Source organism: Triturus cristatus, chromosome 9, assembly GCF_964204655.1.
Source record: "Triturus cristatus chromosome 9, aTriCri1.1, whole genome shotgun sequence".
Taxonomy (NCBI): Eukaryota; Metazoa; Chordata; class Amphibia; order Caudata; family Salamandridae; genus Triturus; species Triturus cristatus.
The window spans coordinates 1272379522-1272397600 of record NC_140592.1 but is presented as its reverse complement, the minus strand read 5'-3'; the positions used below and the strand labels follow the sequence as shown (position 1 = coordinate 1272397600).

General features: G+C 45.9%; 1 protein-coding gene across 1 annotated transcript in view; it reads right to left on the bottom strand.

Annotated features, from left to right (window-relative positions):
* The window catches only part of SRP54 (signal recognition particle 54), a 136466-nt gene that overhangs the window by 19066 nt on the left and 99321 nt on the right, over window positions 1–18079 (bottom strand). Inside the window, exons 8-11 of the mRNA XM_085627433.1 lie at window positions 17906–18006; window positions 16271–16357; window positions 14682–14755; window positions 6045–6153 (exon numbers count right to left, since the gene is read on the bottom strand). Of these exons, the coding sequence (XP_085483559.1) occupies window positions 6045–6153; window positions 14682–14755; window positions 16271–16357; window positions 17906–18006 (371 nt within the window). The remainder of the gene's footprint in view (window positions 1–6044; window positions 6154–14681; window positions 14756–16270; window positions 16358–17905; window positions 18007–18079) is intronic.

Sequence of the window (18079 nt, the reverse complement as noted above, 5' to 3'; positions counted from 1 at the left end):
GCATCGCTAGGCGAGACCTAAAAACAGTAAAGATTACTGCCCATGATGATGCCTGTAATGTCTGCCCAAGACACCACCATGCAGTTCGTTTAGGCGACAATGGTTCAGCGTCTGACCCTCTCGTGTGAACTGGCCCACCCAAGACACCTACATGCAGTTCGTTTAGGCGACTGTGGACAAGGGTGCAGCATATGACCCTCCTGTGTGAACAGGTCCACTCTATCCGTAAGCTGCGAGGGGCCTCTGCCACTAGCTGGATCACGATTGAGAATAAAAAACAGCCACCGAGAGGCCACTAGGCCCCTGTAGAAACTGTGTGACTACCTCAATATGGCCACTATCTTGGGAAGCTGCACTTCTTTCACAATGTACTTGAGACTGGGGAATAGAGTGAGTGAAGAGATGTTGGAATCTGAAGCCTGAACCGTTGGCACAGCAAGCTAAGGATCCATGGGTCGTGGGTACTGGCACACTAGAAGCACACAGACAGACCGATTGAATCCAAAACAGTGGTACATTGCTCCATAATCCCCAAGAGACGGAACAGAAGAATTGCTTTTAGAACTCCTACAGCTTCTAACTCTTGACACTTATTGAGCAATTCTGACCATTTCTGCAGCTGGCAAAAAAACTGCCTGGAAGTCTAGGCACACCCACCAGGTAGAAGGTGTGTTGGGGAGAGTGACTAAGGTAGGAGATTAGGAGTGTGGCATATCCATCCTGGATAAAGGCGACTGCATGATTCCACCGCCCTGTGCACCACAAAGTAACCATATGGATGCCATCGATCAGCCAATAATTGCCCATCACACAGCTTCCATTTGTTTAAAATATGTAGAAGATAAGTAATCGCCCCTATGGAGACCTGATGGACCTTCTTTGCGAGAGAGGCAGTGGGCATCATCTCTACAAGGGCATGGCTAAAAAGACTTCTAGCCATAGACTACTCTCTTGCAACACCACTCACGTCCTACAATGAATGGGTTGTAACCACCCTCACTCAGAATGGAGGTCGTTTGTGGATGCTCATGTCAACAAACTCAGTAAAGTGAATAGATGGAGCACCTCCAGAACACACAGACATGTGTTAAGCTTACTGGAGGAAGAAGAAAGACTAGCTAGAAGAACAAGTTGGTTACCTTCAGTAACACTCGTTCTGGTAGACAGTCGGTCTAATTGCAGTTTCTTCACTTGTAGATTACCACCCAGGCGCCAGACTGGATCTGGAAGGTTCCGCTGCAGTGCTCCAGAGTGCCACTAGGTAGTGCCATGCAGCTCCATGTTGGCTCATTCCACCCCAAAAGTGATGAAGAGGAGACACATTTAACTGCCACCCCTGCACTCTAATGTTAGTTTCTTGCTCGACTCTTTCTGAGCACTCAAAAGTGGAGCATGAACAATTGGAGGTTACATGGAACAGATCTCTAAATTGGTACCTTTTAAGATGGTAAAACATACAGAACAATCCCCAGAAGGGGAGGTGGGATGGCGTTGAGGAATCTGCAGCTAGAGTATTCACCAGAAAGAGTTACCAAAATGCAGATTTCTCACCTCAGAATAGAAACCAAACCAGTATCTCCACAAGGTGAGGGTCCGTGGAGAGGGCTTAGACCAAAAAAGTCCTGCAGAGCTGAATAAGAAAACGTCCTTCTACTCTGACCTGGCGGTCAAGGCAGCAGTGCTTCGTAAATGCGCCACTGACGTCCACGTTGTGGCCTGAGAGATTTCAAGAACAGACACTCCGAGTGTCACTGCAGCAGTAGCAGCCCGGGTCCCAGTAGAATGAGCTCTAAATCCTTCCGGAGGGTGCTTCTCGGCCTATGTATAGCAAATCTTAATGCAGAGGACTGTCCGCCTCGATAAAGTGCTTTTCTTGCACTTCTTTACCCTTCTATGTCCCCGAGAACCCCACAAAGGCTGACCCTTGGTACGATCCATGTAAAACAAAGTTTTTTGGGGTCCATCCAATGGCGTCTCTCCTCCTCTTTCGAAGGGTGAGGCCACTGGGGTGGGTGTTGCGGTGGTGGAGGAGCCTGGCATTGTCGGTCTACCAACCCTCTGGAGTAGCCTGCGAAGGGTAAAAACTCATTAGGAAATTGCCAACCATTGGTAGAAAGACCCAAGGAACTGCTCTGGCACTACTTTCTTCAAAGCATTAGAGGGCAGAATCAGCTTTTGCATCAAATAGGCGGGGCTAATGAAAAGGCATATCCCATAAAGGACGTCTCCATGTCTCCAGAGAAGCCAGTGGATCACATTTGCGAATGGTGCCAGAGCACCAAACTAGTACATACCACTCACCCCAAGCAATCAGTATTATCGAGGCCAGCCCTGATTGTGCATTTGGCGTCTTCATGGCTGTTGTGAATGATTTGAACCAAAGTGGTGCAAAACTCCTCCGGAACTACTGTCAAGATCTTGCTGGAAATGTCCCAAAGGGTTTACGTATAATGGCCTAAAAGGCATATGACATTAACCGATCTCAATGTCAAAACTGGTGCTTCCAGTAAATCGTCCCCATCGTCATGATCAGGTAGTAGCAAACTCTGATAAAAAAAAAACACAACCAAAAATATGGAGTCTCTGAGGGAGTCTATGGGGTAGAGGTAGAGTTTTGTATGAGTTAGAAAGTAATTGGGTAAGTTCAGGTGAAACCTCAACCGGGGTCGAAACAGATTTGCCTCAGAGTCCGACACCAGGCTCAGCAAGGGCTCGACCTCTTGCACAAGCAACACGAGGTGTTAATGAGGGAATCAGGCACAAGTCTAGGAGCCGGAACGGAAGTCGACACTAGAGTCCCTGCTGAAACCGAAGCATGTTTTTGGGACCCGGGTGGCACAAGCATGGGTTCAATGGCCATAACCTAACTGGGGTCCCCAGCTGCTCCTTGGGGCTCAAAGGAACACCAGAGGAAGCAGAAAGAGTAACAAAAATACACATATTGGCCTCCTTAAAGGCCTTTACTTGCTGCGGTGTCACCAATGGCCCAGGAAACTCAGGGGGCATCTGGACCAGTTGTGAAATAGGCTCTTCAATCGTGAGCGAGATGAACTTGCACCAGGACACCCTTGTGACTTCTCTTTTCGGATTGGAAGTGGCGGGATGGGGTCAAGTCCCACTTCGATTTCTTATGATTTTTCTTTGACTTGGATTTCAACTTACCAGATGACTTCTACGGTGAGTTGAACCTACCGCAGGAACTGCAGTGAGAGTGGAAGGGGGAGGAGGGAGGGGGGAGGGGGTGGGGGGGGTCGGCGCTCTTTACTTAAAATAGTAGCAGTACTAAAGCGGGGTCCGTGGCTTCATTCAATGTTTGGTGGTGTACAGCTTTACTTCACGGTTCCAGGCCACTTTTGGGTGAATGAGGGCCCATTCTTGTATGACTTAGAATTGTGCCCTGTTCACAAACCGAGACACACCTCGGTGGGTCCATTACCAATATATCAGTCAGAAAGTCACGGCTCAATTTGAACCCCTTAGTCTTCAGTGGGGACATCATTCACTTGCACACTGGAAAAAAATGTAAAAGCATTTGTCAAAAGTCGAAAAAGGGAGTGGAGCTCCTGACCCACATTTGAAGATGAGGAAAGAAAAGAATGGATGTTGGCGCACAAGGTTGGTGTTTATATGCAATTCCATCACTTCTGTGGCACAACAAGGTTAACATGGAGCCACACAGCACCACCAAGCAGTGTGTGGGAACACTACAGTGAAAACATCTGGATCCAATCTGCATCTGGAGAATATTCTACAGGTAAGGAATCTGTGGCTAGAAGTATCCATCACAAAAAAAAGTTGGAGGACAGCACAGTTTCCAAATTGTACGGAGAGTAAGGGAGGTGTATTCTAGGTCAACACAGCTGAGAATTAGGGGAGGCATGCAGCAGCGCAGGAGAGAATAACCCAGTCAGCACTGCAGGGCAGCAAAAGGAATTATCACTTGTGCCAGTACTGTATGAAAGGGAAGTGAAGGGTTCTTTGAATGGGCACACCAGAAAAGTAAGAGGAACTGTGCCCAACGTCAGCACTGCAGGCAGGAGTGGAGGCACGTAGCATGTAAGCACAGAAGGAAAGACTGCTTTGTGTCAGCACGTCAAGGGATGAAAAGCAAGAGTAACCTGTATCAGCAGTGCAGGAGAGTAAGTGGAACGAGTGTCCCAGGTCAGCAGTGCAGGAGAGAGAAGTGTCCTGTCAGAACTGCAGAAGAGTGAGGGGAAGCACGCTGCATGCCAGCAGTTTGGGAGATGGGGTCACTTCAAAAGAGGGCAAAAAGTCAACAAAGTAGGAGTGCGAAAGTTAGGAGTACGGGGTCAGCGCTTCAGGAGAATAAGCATTGGCAAAGCCAATAAGTCACGCCTTTGCAAGAACTGGCTTTGCCAATGTGTTTTAGCCATGTTGTCCACCAGCTTGGTTGCTGTTCAGTATGTCTAAAAGTCAGTGGCATAGGGGAGACTGGAGTGTTGTAGAGTGAGAGAAGTGCAGCATAGTGTGTCGTTGAGTGGCACAGAATGTAAGTTTGGAGCAGAGGGAGCTGAATACAATGGAGTAGTATGTTGTGGCATAGAGTGCAGTAGAGCAGAGCGTGGCGTGGAGGGGCAAAGTGTGGCATGGAGGGGCAAAGCGTGGCATGGAGTAAGGTGGCAAGGAGTAAAGTAGCATAGAGAAGAGTAAAGTGGCATAGAGAAGAGTAAAGTGGCATAGAGAAGAGTAAAGTGGCATAGAGAAGAGTAAAGTGGCGTAAAGTGGCATAGAGAAGAGTAAAGTGGCAAAGAGAAGAGTAAAGTGGCATGAAGTGTCGTGGAGAGGTGTAGAGTGCCATGTCGCGGTGTGGAATGCTGTGGATTTTTGGGTCGTAGAGTGTCAGAGTAACATACACCAAAGGGGCATAGAGTGGAGTAGTGTTGTGGACGGGGTAGAGTGGAGTGATGTAGTGTAGAGTATGAATGGTGTAGTCTTGCACTGCCATTACAGACAACACATTTTCAATTTAAATGATCACATTTGTATAGACATACAGTTTTACTGATATATACACAGTGCATAAACGGTAATGTGTGGGAATGTCATCACCTTGTGCATGGACTTGTTTTGTTCGCATTAAAATATGGGTTTACACCAGACTTCAGAATGACAAAAAAAAATTGCTTCTTTTGTGATTTCCTAATTCTGAAATATCTGTACAGTTCATTTACAGATTTGATATTTTACTGTGTGCTAGAAAAAAAGCATTTGCTTTTCACAGCAAGATTGTCACATAAATCCTCTCACCTTGAAGTCAGCAAATGAAAAGTAAACACCAATGTCACTGGAAGACCGAGCCTGACATTTGACTTCTGTTTCTGAATGCACAGCAAATGTGACAATTTAAGTACCAGATCTAAAGGCCTGGTTACAGAAAGCGAGCACTCGTGGAAGAATACAGTAAATAGGCTTTGCTCCACAGGAGGGACAAACTCAAGCTGGACAGCCTAAAACAAATAAAGCCAGCAAAGAGAAAGCAAGCAAATGTGAGTTACAAACCCTAAGTTAATGGTGAGCAATGGGTGGAATGCAGTCCCAGCGAAGCTTTCAGAATTTCCAAGATGCTGTAAGCAAACCAGACAGCTATGCTGTTTAGTAGGCTTCAACTTAACAAATGGATATGTAAATAGTGTCAGCACTGCCTGGGCAGTAAAGGTAAGAGGACACTACTGAATTATACACTATACACTGCCTGCACATCAGGGAAGTTATGAGTAGTAGCCACATTGAAACACAGATTGCATAGATTGTGTCATTTGCCACCAGTCCTCTTCTTTCTCCCCCATTTACCCACACCTCCCCGCCTTCAACAGTCCTTTAAATAGACACATCCAACAGTTGCGTGGGTCCAATTCCTCCCCTTGACTTACCTACTTAGCACTCCCCCCACCCCCTACCTGCCCCCATCCCTCAATCCACAATGGATTTGGCGAGGCTTTCCTCTGAGACACAAGTACCCACTGCACTGGACTTGGAGCCAAGACTGAACTCATTCCTCCTCCTAAAGCTAGGCTGCATTGTACCTTGATCGTTCATGCTGTCCATGATGGTCATCAGTTTCTTGAGCCGGGCCATGGATTCCTGTTCATTTCCTTTGCTCATGAAGTCTTGTCCGAAACCAGGAATCATACCCTACAGGTGAAGATATGTGGAAAGTACAAGATGAACCAGTGTGAAAACACAAAGCACTCCTGGGCGACTGGGAGTAGACTGAACTGGGTTACGTGGCTAATGAGGGAGGTGTAGGGACCCGTCACGAGAGCACATTACCATGTGGCAAACTCCTTTTAATGACATAATCCAGCAGAACTGACCCTTTGAAAAACAAGACGGAGATGTATGGTGTAGGTCTGCTGCACAGGGTCAAGGGGAACCAAATGTGTCAAACTGAATGTAGGAAGCTGGATCTTTACGTACTGTACCAAACAGAGGTACACAATGTAGAAAGCCTAGACGACCATTATTGGCTTACAGGGTTTACATTAATAATCCAACTGCTCTCTTTTGTGGAAGTGTGGTCTAGCAGTTTAGGCTTATAGAGGAAAGTTGTAGGAAGCAGGCTCTCTATATAGTTCACTATAACTAAGTATACTGTGTAGAGTCCAGGCAACCCTTATTGGTTTAAAGAGGCAAAAATTAGAACACTAAATGCTCTCTTTTGTGGTCGTGTGGGCGAGCAGTTTAGGCTTATCAGAGGGTAATGCTAAGCATTTGTTGTACAGAGGAATTAAATAAGACATATTTGCAAATAAATCCAAGACCAATTCAGAAAAATAACTATCTTTTTTTAAAATAAATTGTGATACCAAGAACTTTGGTATCAAGTAAGTACTTTTCAAAATATTGATTTTCACTAGTAAGTAAAATGTTCACCTAAAGGAGTCTTTACATGGTAATGCTTTCCTATGGGAGAAAAAGGCATTTACAGGTACTTGAAGTAGGTTTCGGGAGGGTCCCCTTAAGGACTTGCGGTGACAGGGGGGGGAAAAGTCCAAAGTATCACCAGAGTTTAGAGTTTACCTGCCCTGGAGCATCCATGTGCAGAGGTGCTTGTCAGGTTGGTAGCCTTACATGCAACACTGAAGGAGAGTGGGGTGTGGTGGTGGGGGGGGGGGGGGGGCACCTAGAAACAGGCTGCAGAGGGGGACTTGGAGACCAGTCCGGGAGCTCCAGTGGTGGTGGTGCTAAGATCAAAAGGGGCCTGTGAGAAAGAAAGCAGTCGTTTCTCAGGAACCCGTACCAGGACGCTCAGGTGCAGAGTGGATAGGCCGGCTAGGCTGGTGCGTCGCAGGTCATTGAGATTGTCGGTCTCGCTGGTTGAGGGTGCAAAATCAGGACAGCTGGGCCACTCTGGAAGTGGGTCTATGCAGTGCTGAGGACCCTCAAACGATGGCTTGGCTTTGTTTGCTGCATGGGGTCCAGAACTCTGGGTATTGGTGCTGTGCTGTTCTGGTTGGGCCTGGTGTCGTCTCACTTGGTGGGGGAGATGGAACTGACCTCTGGGAGCACGATGACCTCTTCCTGAGGTGCTGCTGAGGCGGAGTGACCGAGGAGCGTCAGCACGGTAAACCTAACTGTTGTTTTGGTGCCTGCTGACTGCAGGGGAGTAGCTCCTCTACTCCAAGGGAGATTGCTGGCAATTTAAGAAGGGCTGGCGGTCTGCCGGAGTTCTTGGTAGCAGCTCGGCTGCAGGACGAGTCGGTTTCTTCACAGTTGTCGAGACTGGTGCAGGCAGGGTTTGGCGCCAAAATGTTCACAGCAGGTCTTCAGTTCTCATGTTAGCAGCTTTTCTTTGTCCTTTTCTTCTTGTGACCATCGAATCAGATTTCCTGGTGTCAGGGGGTCCCGTAAATACTCGATTTTAAAGCGTTAAGGGGAGTGAAGGGTAGTAGCCACTGGGCCACTTACCTCTGGGGTCACTACACCCCTTAGATGTTCACTTCCTTTGGGGAGTGTGCATCACGCTGTCCCAGTGTTGCTAATTTCACCACACACAAGATGGTGGAATTCATATTTTCATGTTCACTTCAGGCTGCCCACCCTAGAGGTGTATCCAGCCAGGCAGTGGAACACTCCTACTGCATAGCTAATTTTCCAGTCTGTCCTGGTGCCAAATGGGCCTCAGGGTAGGGGGTAGCATCCTCCAGGTCTGGGGGAAGGCAGGCTCGCAAATCAAAAGCGGTGGGCTCTTTAAAGCTCCCTCCCTTGACATGCTAATTTACTAGCCTTCCTGCTGGAGGTGGTGAAACACCTCCTGCCAGAGCAGGCATTGTTTCTGACCTCTGAGCGGGGCTCTCACCTCCAAGTGGGTCAGAAACTAGTTTGTTGCAGCAGTCTGTACTGGACCAGTCAGCCAGCACACTAGAGGACTAGTAGGGTTCAGGGGGTACCTGTAGGTATCAGTAAATCCATCACTGGAATCAGTGCAGGTTTATTAATACAAGGTGTTTGATACCAAACATCATAGGTTTCAGTGAAGCCATTATGTAGCTGGGAAACTAGTTGTGACCAGTGCCCAAGTACATACCTTAAGATGGATTCCCTGCTCACTTGTACTATCCAAAAAGAACTATTGATGGACAGAAGGAAGAAAAATGTCATACATTCACCCAAGTACAGTGATCTGGGCCTAAATCCATCGTTTTTTTGCTCACCATGCCATTCCAGTTTGGACCCAGCCATATGCAAATCAGTCTTAACCCTGTGTCTCATGGGAACAGTCCAGACCGAACTGCCAAGCCAGGTCCTACCTGGACTGGAACCAAGCATCCTAGGACCTGTTTCGGTTGTTTCACCCCCCCTTCAGCCAGGATAGCTTGATTCCAGTGGCATGGAGAGCACGGGACCCACGCCTGGGCATACACTTCCCACTCGGGGTGACAAATGCAAAAACAGATGGACAGAATGCAGAACAATGTCATACATTCACCCCAGTACAGAGATCTGGGCCTAAATCCATCGTTCTTTTGCTCACCATACTATTCCCGTTTGGACCCAGCCATTGCTGTAACACTTGTAATATCCAGCAATAGAACTAGACATCACAGGGGTAGATCGGCTCATACAGATTGGTACTCACATGTACTGCAATGCACCCTGCCTTAGGGCTCTTAAGTCTTGCTGTAGGGGGGGACTTACATATAGTACCTGAAGTGTACTTTGGCATTGCACACAGGCAGTGCGAAATGTTGTGTTTTTGAAAGGGCTTGCACCCGTTCATGCATCCTTCAATGGCAGTTTGCATGTAATTTTTGTGGGGTCCCTTTGGGTGGCATAAGACATGCTGCAGCCCATTGGGAGCCTCTTTGGTACCTATATCCTGGGTGCCACTTACCAGGGACTTGCAAGGGTGCTAACGTCGTTGCCAATTGGGTTACAAATAAGACATTTCGTTTTTAGGAGAAAGAACATTGGCACTGGGGCCTGGTTAGCAGGCTTCATTGCACTGTTGGAGTCGAAAAACCAGCATCTAGTAGGGGCAAAAAGTGTGGGGACATCTGCAAAGACGCCCAGCTTCCGACAGGTAACCGCCATAATTAGCTTGCATTTAATCATCAAATTATTCAGGGTTGCACAATAAGGACAGTGACGAAAATGCTCTAAGCCTCACCTTGCGCATCAGTTAGGCCATACACTTCTTTGGAACGAAGGGGGCATCTAGTGATATTTAAAACCCCAGACCAGATAAAAAAAAATGTTTTAATTCTTTCTCCAGGTGCCTCAACCACACCCACACGTGAGGCGCCAAATTTGTAATTACAAAAATGTATCAATATGTCAGGATTGCATTTAAATTTAATAATATAAATTGATAGCATGGTGAAGCTAAAACAAGCAGGCCCCCTTTAGCCGTCCCCACACTGGGTGGGATTGCATCTGTGCAGAAAAATGCGAAGCCATCAACATCAACCTCGTCTACCAGCCAGGTCTCTTGAATGCACAAACCCTGGGCTTGTTTAGCATATTTGTGCCAGTCCTGGAGTAAAAGCCCGTTTGCCAGGCCTGCAAAATGCCTCAATATTGCTATAACTTGAAAAGTGAACGTGCAATTATTACCAGTTTTCAGGGCGAGGGTGGGCGCATGTGGATCTGCAGTACTACAAGCTACTAACAGGTGCCCACAGGGTAAGTAAAATGTTCGCTTCGTAGCATATGTGGCTATAGGTACACGTGCTCTACATCAACTGGTTTCCTCTTAGGCAGTGGCTAGTGGGCGGATGATGCAAATATTTGAAACAATGGTCTTAACACTGTCTATCCAGCCATAGACCATTGAAGGGCTAGAATGTCCAAAAAGTGTTTTGTAAAAGGTGTCTGTTGCTGACCACGTAGCATCTTTTCAGATGTCTGCCATCTGGTTCTAACCCATAGTCACCTCTTGTTTTCATGTAGAGTGTGCCGTGGGAGATGCAGTAAGCAACATTTTGGCCTGGCATAGTAAGTTTGAATACACCTCACAATCCACCTGGCAATGCCAGTCTTGAAAGTGGGGTCACCTTTGTGAGGAGTTAGAAAAAGATGTAAAGAGCTGGTTAATTCTGTGGAAGGACTTGGTTCTGGAACTGTAGTCCATGAACGCCAAGCTTAACGTCCATCGATGGTATGACACCCCTTTCTGCTACTAAATCCAATTGTGGAAAGACTACAGGAAGCTCAACTGTTTGACTAATGTGGGAGGGTGAGGCTCCGGTGGGCATAAACTTTGGATTTGTTTCAAGGACTACCCCGGTCCTTGTTCACCTGAATGAATGTTCTAGAATGGTGAGTGCGAGAAGCTCTCCGATGCAACTGAGCGAGCTTATGGCTACTAAAAACGCCTCTTTCTAGTATAGAATCTGTAAGTTACAAGGGTGAAGGGGTTCAAAAGGTGGATCCATAAGCCTTGAAAGAACAATGTTAAGGTTTCACACAGGAGTTGGGGTGTCTTAGGGGATATTACCCTCTTTAATCCCACAATGAACGCTTTAACCACAGCAATTTTGAAGATAATTACGCTTTCCCTGTTCTGCATGTATGCTGCGGCAACGGCTTGGTGAAGACCTGCCTTCTAAAGGTGCAAGGTGTAGCAGGTGTCTTGACAACTGACAAAGAGCTGCTTTGAAATGCAGCAGTGGGCAAATCTCCTACAGCATGCACGTGTAGTCGGTCTGAGTGCCTCATGCAGTATGGCCATTCACTCCTGAGGGAGGACAGGTAGCCAAACCAGGATCTCAGGGAGCACATCGCTAGGTTGAGTTGCTTGGTATCCGGGTGCTTCACTTGGCTGTGCTGTTGCATCTGAAGATCCGTCATGATCAGCAGCTTCTTGTGATGAATGATGGACATTTCCAGGATTGACTACTAAGGCCACTAGATGAAGGGTCATTGACACCTGCCTCATCTTCCTCATCACATACGGGAGCGGTAGGAGAGGAGGAAGGGCACAAGCAAATATCCCTGACCAGTTCATCCCTAGTGCATTGCCCCAGGACTATGGCACTGGGTAACTGGAGGAAAAGCTTTGCCATTTTGTGTTTTCTAGGGGTGGCGAAGAGGCCTATGGCCGAGGTTCCCCACTGCTGGTAGTACCTGTGTACCGTACTGTACGGGTGGAGTAGGCATCCTGCTCAACAGGTCCCGAAAATCGTTGTGACCCCAAGGCCGTTGCTACAGTAGCTGGTACATCTTATTGCAGATTGCCGAGTGCCAAGTCTCCTGTGCCAACGCAAACAGCTGGGGAAAGGAGTACCCTCGTGTCCTTATGTAATACATGGTCATCATGTTGTACGTCTTTATAAGGACCCCCTGACCCTGAACAAGCTTGTAAAAGGCTTTGAAGGCTAGGCGGATGGCCAGCAGTTCTAGGTAATTGATGTGTCGACCCTGTGTCATGATAATGGATACGGTTAAAGGGGAATCCAGAGGTGGGCTCATAGGGTGTACAGAAGGAAACGGAAACTTACAGCAAAATTCCTTAACACACTTCCATTGCAGGAATGACTTTGCAGTGATGCCTCATCCAAGGTGAACTGGCAATTATTTTTTAAGTCAAAGACTGAACTTTCTGCATATTTTGTGAACTTTCTGCATATTTTGTGAACTTTACTGGATCGGGAGTGCCATGAAATCAGCTCCTATGAGACAGACATTTCATTTGTTTTTGTTGGAAGTAAGGTGAGTTCATTAGCACAGAGTTTTATTATGCTCTCTATTGAGGATGTCAGTCACTGTGCAATTTTTTGTTTGCAGATCCACTTACATGCTATAAAAGATTTACAGAGAGTAGTTGATAAAGAGGTGTTTGTATACCAGATATTAGTTTGCTTTAAAACAAAGTGATATTAAAATCTAGCTTTTGACAGTCGTGATAAATTACATTTTGTTTTGTAGACCAGAACACAGACGTTGCACTTACAGAAACCTGTCGGATGTGAAGAAAGTCCTGCACCAGCTATTTTTCTTTCGCGATCCCATTCCCTTTGGGTATTTTCATCCACACTGAATGTTTGTGGCTCGATGCCAGTAGCCTGCTCGGGTCTGAAGCTTCTCTCTGTGTCGACCATAGCCTTGGGGTGGCAGTGGGCCAGTGACTGGGAGTTTCTTTCTCCCCTTCACAGGGCTTGACACCTGACTCTAGTCTCCCATGGAAATAGTGCTCTACCTTGGGGTGGGAGTGCATTGCGGAGTAGGGTTTTGTCCACTATCTTTGTTATACTCTTATCCCTTAGAATCTTTTTAGTTGGAAGCCCATCTGGTGTCTATGCTGAGGACGTCCTATCATGGTCTTTTCCCTTGCCGAGGGACATTCAAGGACAGCATCTTGGGGATAGGTGCTGGTTGTGCTGCAGGGATGACAGAGGGGCCGCCTCTTGCCCTTTAAGCCAATAGAGGTCGCCTCTTCCCGTTTAAGCCAAGAGAGGCCTGTTTTTCAATAATAGAAGGGGTTCCAGAGAATAACTGTTGCAAATTTTGTAATATACCTGGCATTCTTCCCTTCAATACCTTAGAGGTTTCAGACAGTGGAAGGGGAGGCGGAGCTCACGTCAGGTCTTGTTTTCAGGAGAAAGATAGAGGTTGCAAATACCAATCAAATCTCCCCAGGATATTTTGCATTGCACCTTGGACAGAATCGGAAGGTGTACGTTCCATCAGCCCATTCCTGTATTAATACCCTGGGATGAGCTCTGCAGAAACCATAGTGGACTTGACTGAGTCAATGTAGGTGCTGAGAGTTCAAAGTGGGATGGTCACGGTCAGTGGAGGTTCGATGGATTGAAGTTGATTACATACAGACCACAACACCACAGCCTCGTTCAAACAATAGTTCTGCCAGACCTTTTAATGAGCTCCCCGGAGAGGCCTGAAATTGTGCTTAAATCGAGAATGTGCTACCTTACTAATAAAGTTGAAGGAATTACTAAAAGTATCCTGGTCTTCATTCTCCTGACTTCATTGCCTGATTCCACTTTTTGCAGCCACAGGAAAGGAGGCAATACACTTCCGCTGTCTGGGGGAGCCACTCTCACACCCATCTTGTGCGATGTAACTCTCAGGGACGTCTAAAATGGATCCCACGTCACTTTCGCAATTAATACTGTGAGCCAAACTTTAACGGTGAACATCAGAAACATCCGCTCCAGCATTTGCAGAATCTCCTTTTCAATGTTTGCACTATTTACCCCATATACTCTCTCACCTTACCATGACCAGGAGGGTACTGCTGCCTTTGAGCGCAGCCCAAACCTCTCTCTATCCCTACACATGGGTCCAGCCATTACTTTACGCTTTCAGCCCTTGAGCTAAACAGTTGTTCTGGCGGTAGCGGTTTTCATGAGGTAGTTCACCTGAATCCAGTACCTAATAAATCATCATCTTGCATGCAAATAATGTTGCTATCTACAGTTTTGCGCCCTCCGATGACCTGCAATCTTAAAAAAGCCTCCTCTGTATTCTCAAGAAAATTAAACTGCTCCTTTCAATTGATGCCTCTCCTTTTCTTTAAAATGAGCCTCCCTTTTTTTCTGTCCTCTGAAATCCTTCCCTCACTGGGTGCCACCTACTTTAGGTCACATACATCTTCCCTTTAATCCCTGTTACTATTATTGTATTTCTGCCAACTGCCCACACCTCATTTCAAAGTTAAAAACAGCTCCTTTAAACGTCACATCCATGCCACAAGGACCTTTAGTTCATCTCTTAACAGCACCAATCATTTGTGTGAATTTACATACCGCCTTGCCACACTAAAGATCATATCAAAACTCCGAATAATTTAATCTACCACACAGAAACTGGAGTAAATGCATAAAAAGATTTCCTTAAAAGCACACGACAAATTCCAATTCACAATGATAACCACAGAAAAAACAGTCACCTTGGCTTCTGGATCAGCGTGCTGCCTGACGTAATACGCTGAAATGCTTCGACCGGGATAGTAAGCACTACATAAAAGCAATTACATTAATACCGTAACAATGGTGGTAAACTGTATTCAAATGCAAATACCATAAGTGCTTGAAACCTGGAGGGCCTATGCGGTCCTGGGCGTTACCCTGCTTATTTGTCTTCGAGCCAGGAAGGAATTCCAAGCGCGTGTGTACTTTGAAGTACTAAGACTAGATTAATTAGTTACTAGGGATTCTCTTCAAGCGAGTATCCGTGTGAAGAGGCAGAGGACTCACCAGGATTTGGCTGAAAGGTCCCATCTTCATGATGTTCTGGAACTGTTCATACATGTCTCGCAGCGTGAACTGACCTGCAGAAGAATCAGTGGGTTACCGTGGAGCGCAAAAGTTCGCTATCAAAGAGCTCTAGAAAATTCACATATCTAACAGCTTGGGGCGGTACAATTTGGAAACGTGCAGCAGACACTGTGTTGAAGCAACCCCTCCTAAAATGATTACTATGAAGGAACATAGCTGATTTAACAAAAAATGGGTAACACTTCATAGAAAGAGCCTAGAGGATACATTTTCAGCACAATGCTCAAGAGTCTTGAGCTTCAACCATCCATGGCTTATAAAGAGAGGGGGTTAAATTAAGCCATAAGCAATTTTTGGGGAAGGGACTGAATGAACAACCATGGCGACTGACTCCCTGCAGTGCCCGTCACTTATCGTGGTCAAGGGGGCAAGTATGCGGCACACTTAACCTTGTGTAACCCCTAATTTTGGAGATTTGTAATCTACCCATTCTTCCCTCGAGCAGAAGAAGTGATCCATTGACATCAGAGCGTTCATCGTAGGGCTGGGGTCCGAGCCAAGGCATCTCCTTATGTGAATATTACCAAATGGAGGAAATTACAACTCCACTGTTACTAGGGCCCGCAGGATTACAGTTACATATCATCATAAATGCCATTACTGCTGCGGGCGATGTGATCAATACCATGGAGGGTAGATTAGGCCTGGTGTAAAAATAAATCAATGCAGCAGCACAATACATGTACCATGCTGTTAGAAGCTAACCAGATTACATTGGGTTAAAACTTGCACCCAGGCAGCATAGTGCATAGCGACGAGGTAAAAAAAAAAAGGAACTAAAAAGACATAACTGATGAGGTATGTACAGGGTCAAGGGCAAGGCCCCCCTCCCCCTCGATAGGCAAAATACATCTTCACGACCACGCAAGTGTTCACAGGCCAGACATAACCAACGCTTCAGACAGTAAAAACCCGTTAGTGGTTATACCCATGTTAAGAGCTACTCTCAGCAAAGGACATCTTATCTTAGGTGGCAAATCACATCCACATATGGTATTTTCTTTCCTCAATGTAACTTGGTCTGCTGACAGTAATGCAGTTACTGCCAACGGGAACTCTGCTATTTTCAGGCAATTTTACAGCCTGGTGATAACGAACCACTACGCCTCCCATCAATTCTGTATTCTAAACATAGGAGCCTGAATGCATCCTTGCCGTGGTTAGTAGAGCCCACAGCCGCGAGATCTCATTCTTTGGCCCCATCTCTTCAATAGCTTGGACTAGAGCCCTCCCATGACAGCCCCAGAGCCATACTTCATCCTACAGCTCTCAGAATTAAAACTCATCCTTCTAGACACAGGAATAGCTCCAGGAAACCACGACTCTTGCCCGGAGAGTTACTAGCAGCCCTCAGCTCATTACTTGATTGATTGAATACAATTACAGTTTAGGAGACAAATTCTAGACAACTTTTTCAAGTCCATGAGACTGAGCCCCGGGGTTTGCTCACTAGATCTCACCTCTGTCGCGACCTGGGATTTGATCCCAAAGATATTTGTGTAACTCACCATGTTTGAGCTTCTCGATGAGGGCCTCGTTATCATCCAATTTTAATTCATTCACCTTGTCAATAAGCCCTTCAATGTCACCCATTCCTGGAAGATAAAAAGAAAAAACTTTATTAAAGATGCAGAGTGGCAATTGCAGGAGAGTAACATTATTAACAACTATGAGTCGTGAATTCTCAAAAGAGATTAAAATAGAACAAGGCCTTATGGGGACAGCCTTGCTAATGTATCTGTAGTGGTCCACTAGAGAGCAGTAGAAAAAGTTTGAGATTCTACCAACAACGAAAAAAAATATATCCTAATAGCATTCACGATGCAAACCAGTGACCCTATTGGACGCTGGTGCCCACTAGTTATGAAGACATCCTGCCATGGACGATAAAACTCTTGTCTACTATGCATTTCTTTTTTTAATATCAGAACAACATATAATTTCCTCATTAGTTGATATTGGATTGAAGCTGATATGGGGGTAATAGATTAAATCATCTCGAGCCTCCAGAGTATCTTAGAGTTTCAGCATATGTGATCATTCGGACACTACACTCAAGATGCCGTCTCTAGAACAGATTAATTCCTAGTAGCAATATGTACATTTAACAGCACCCTTTTCAGCTGGTGATATCTCTGCCTGTACAATGCAACATCTCTAAAAGCCTACACTGCCCTAGTCAATACAAGATAATCAATAACCCCAAAACGTATCTTGGCATTAGCACTCCGAGATCTCATATCCCATTCAATGCCATTAACCAGTGCCCAAAGGGCAGTTCTGTGCATGGAATCTAAAAGTGCCTTTTTTCATATTTACCATTTACTCTCAGTTATCAATCACAGGTCTCCTGCAATCACGCAAACTCACTCACCACTCCTCAACCAATCTCACTCTCCGCACCTCAATGTGCCTTACCTACGGCTCTTTGGCATACCTCACCAGCTGTTTCTCAGCCTCCCTTACCTATTGGTCTAAGTGATAAAAAGATGTACTTTTATTCCATGTATTTGACATTGCATACCATTTTTACATTCTGAAACAAACTGAACAGATTTCAATAGGTTTGTCAACGCACATGGGTACATTAGAAACACCAGGCGAAGTTCATCTGCAGATCTTGCTGAAAGTAACCGTGCACCAGTTAATAGAGTCTCTATGCAAGTCAACACAATGCCTCACCCACAGTGACCAGCACCCGCTGGCAACACATTCACAGATCGTCACAACCCATGCTTTGTTTTCATAGAGGTTATAGGACTGAGCCAGTGAGAGTCACACACCCTGATCCACATCATATCAAGATACTTTCACCACAAAAATCACCCACAGAAGCCTTTGCCCACTGGAACTAAGCCAGAAGAATTCCCCACAGCACAATTAGCTACAACTTCAAATTAAGCACTTAAGAGTAGACACTTTGCACCACAATGGAAGCCACCCAGAAGCTGTCATGATTAGCTCAGAGTACCTTTCACCCAGTCAGGACTAGAGGCACAACAAGAGTTTTTAAGTTACTTTAAACATAAGATTGAAACAGGCAATGACAATGCTGACTTCCTCCCGCACAGCTCGCACTCAAGCCTGGCATGTTTTACACTGATTGGCGGCTAGGGTTGAAAAGCCACAAACTAAGCACCTACCGAGAAGCTTGCTGATGAATGGCTGAGTTTTGAAGGGTTCAAAATCATCTATGTGCTCTCCCGTGCCAATGAAAATAATAGGGCTCTTTGTTGCAGCAACCCTGTAAAACAATCACAAAAAAGGATGTAAATTCTTATACAGAGTAAAAATGATTACACATTTAGAAACATCAG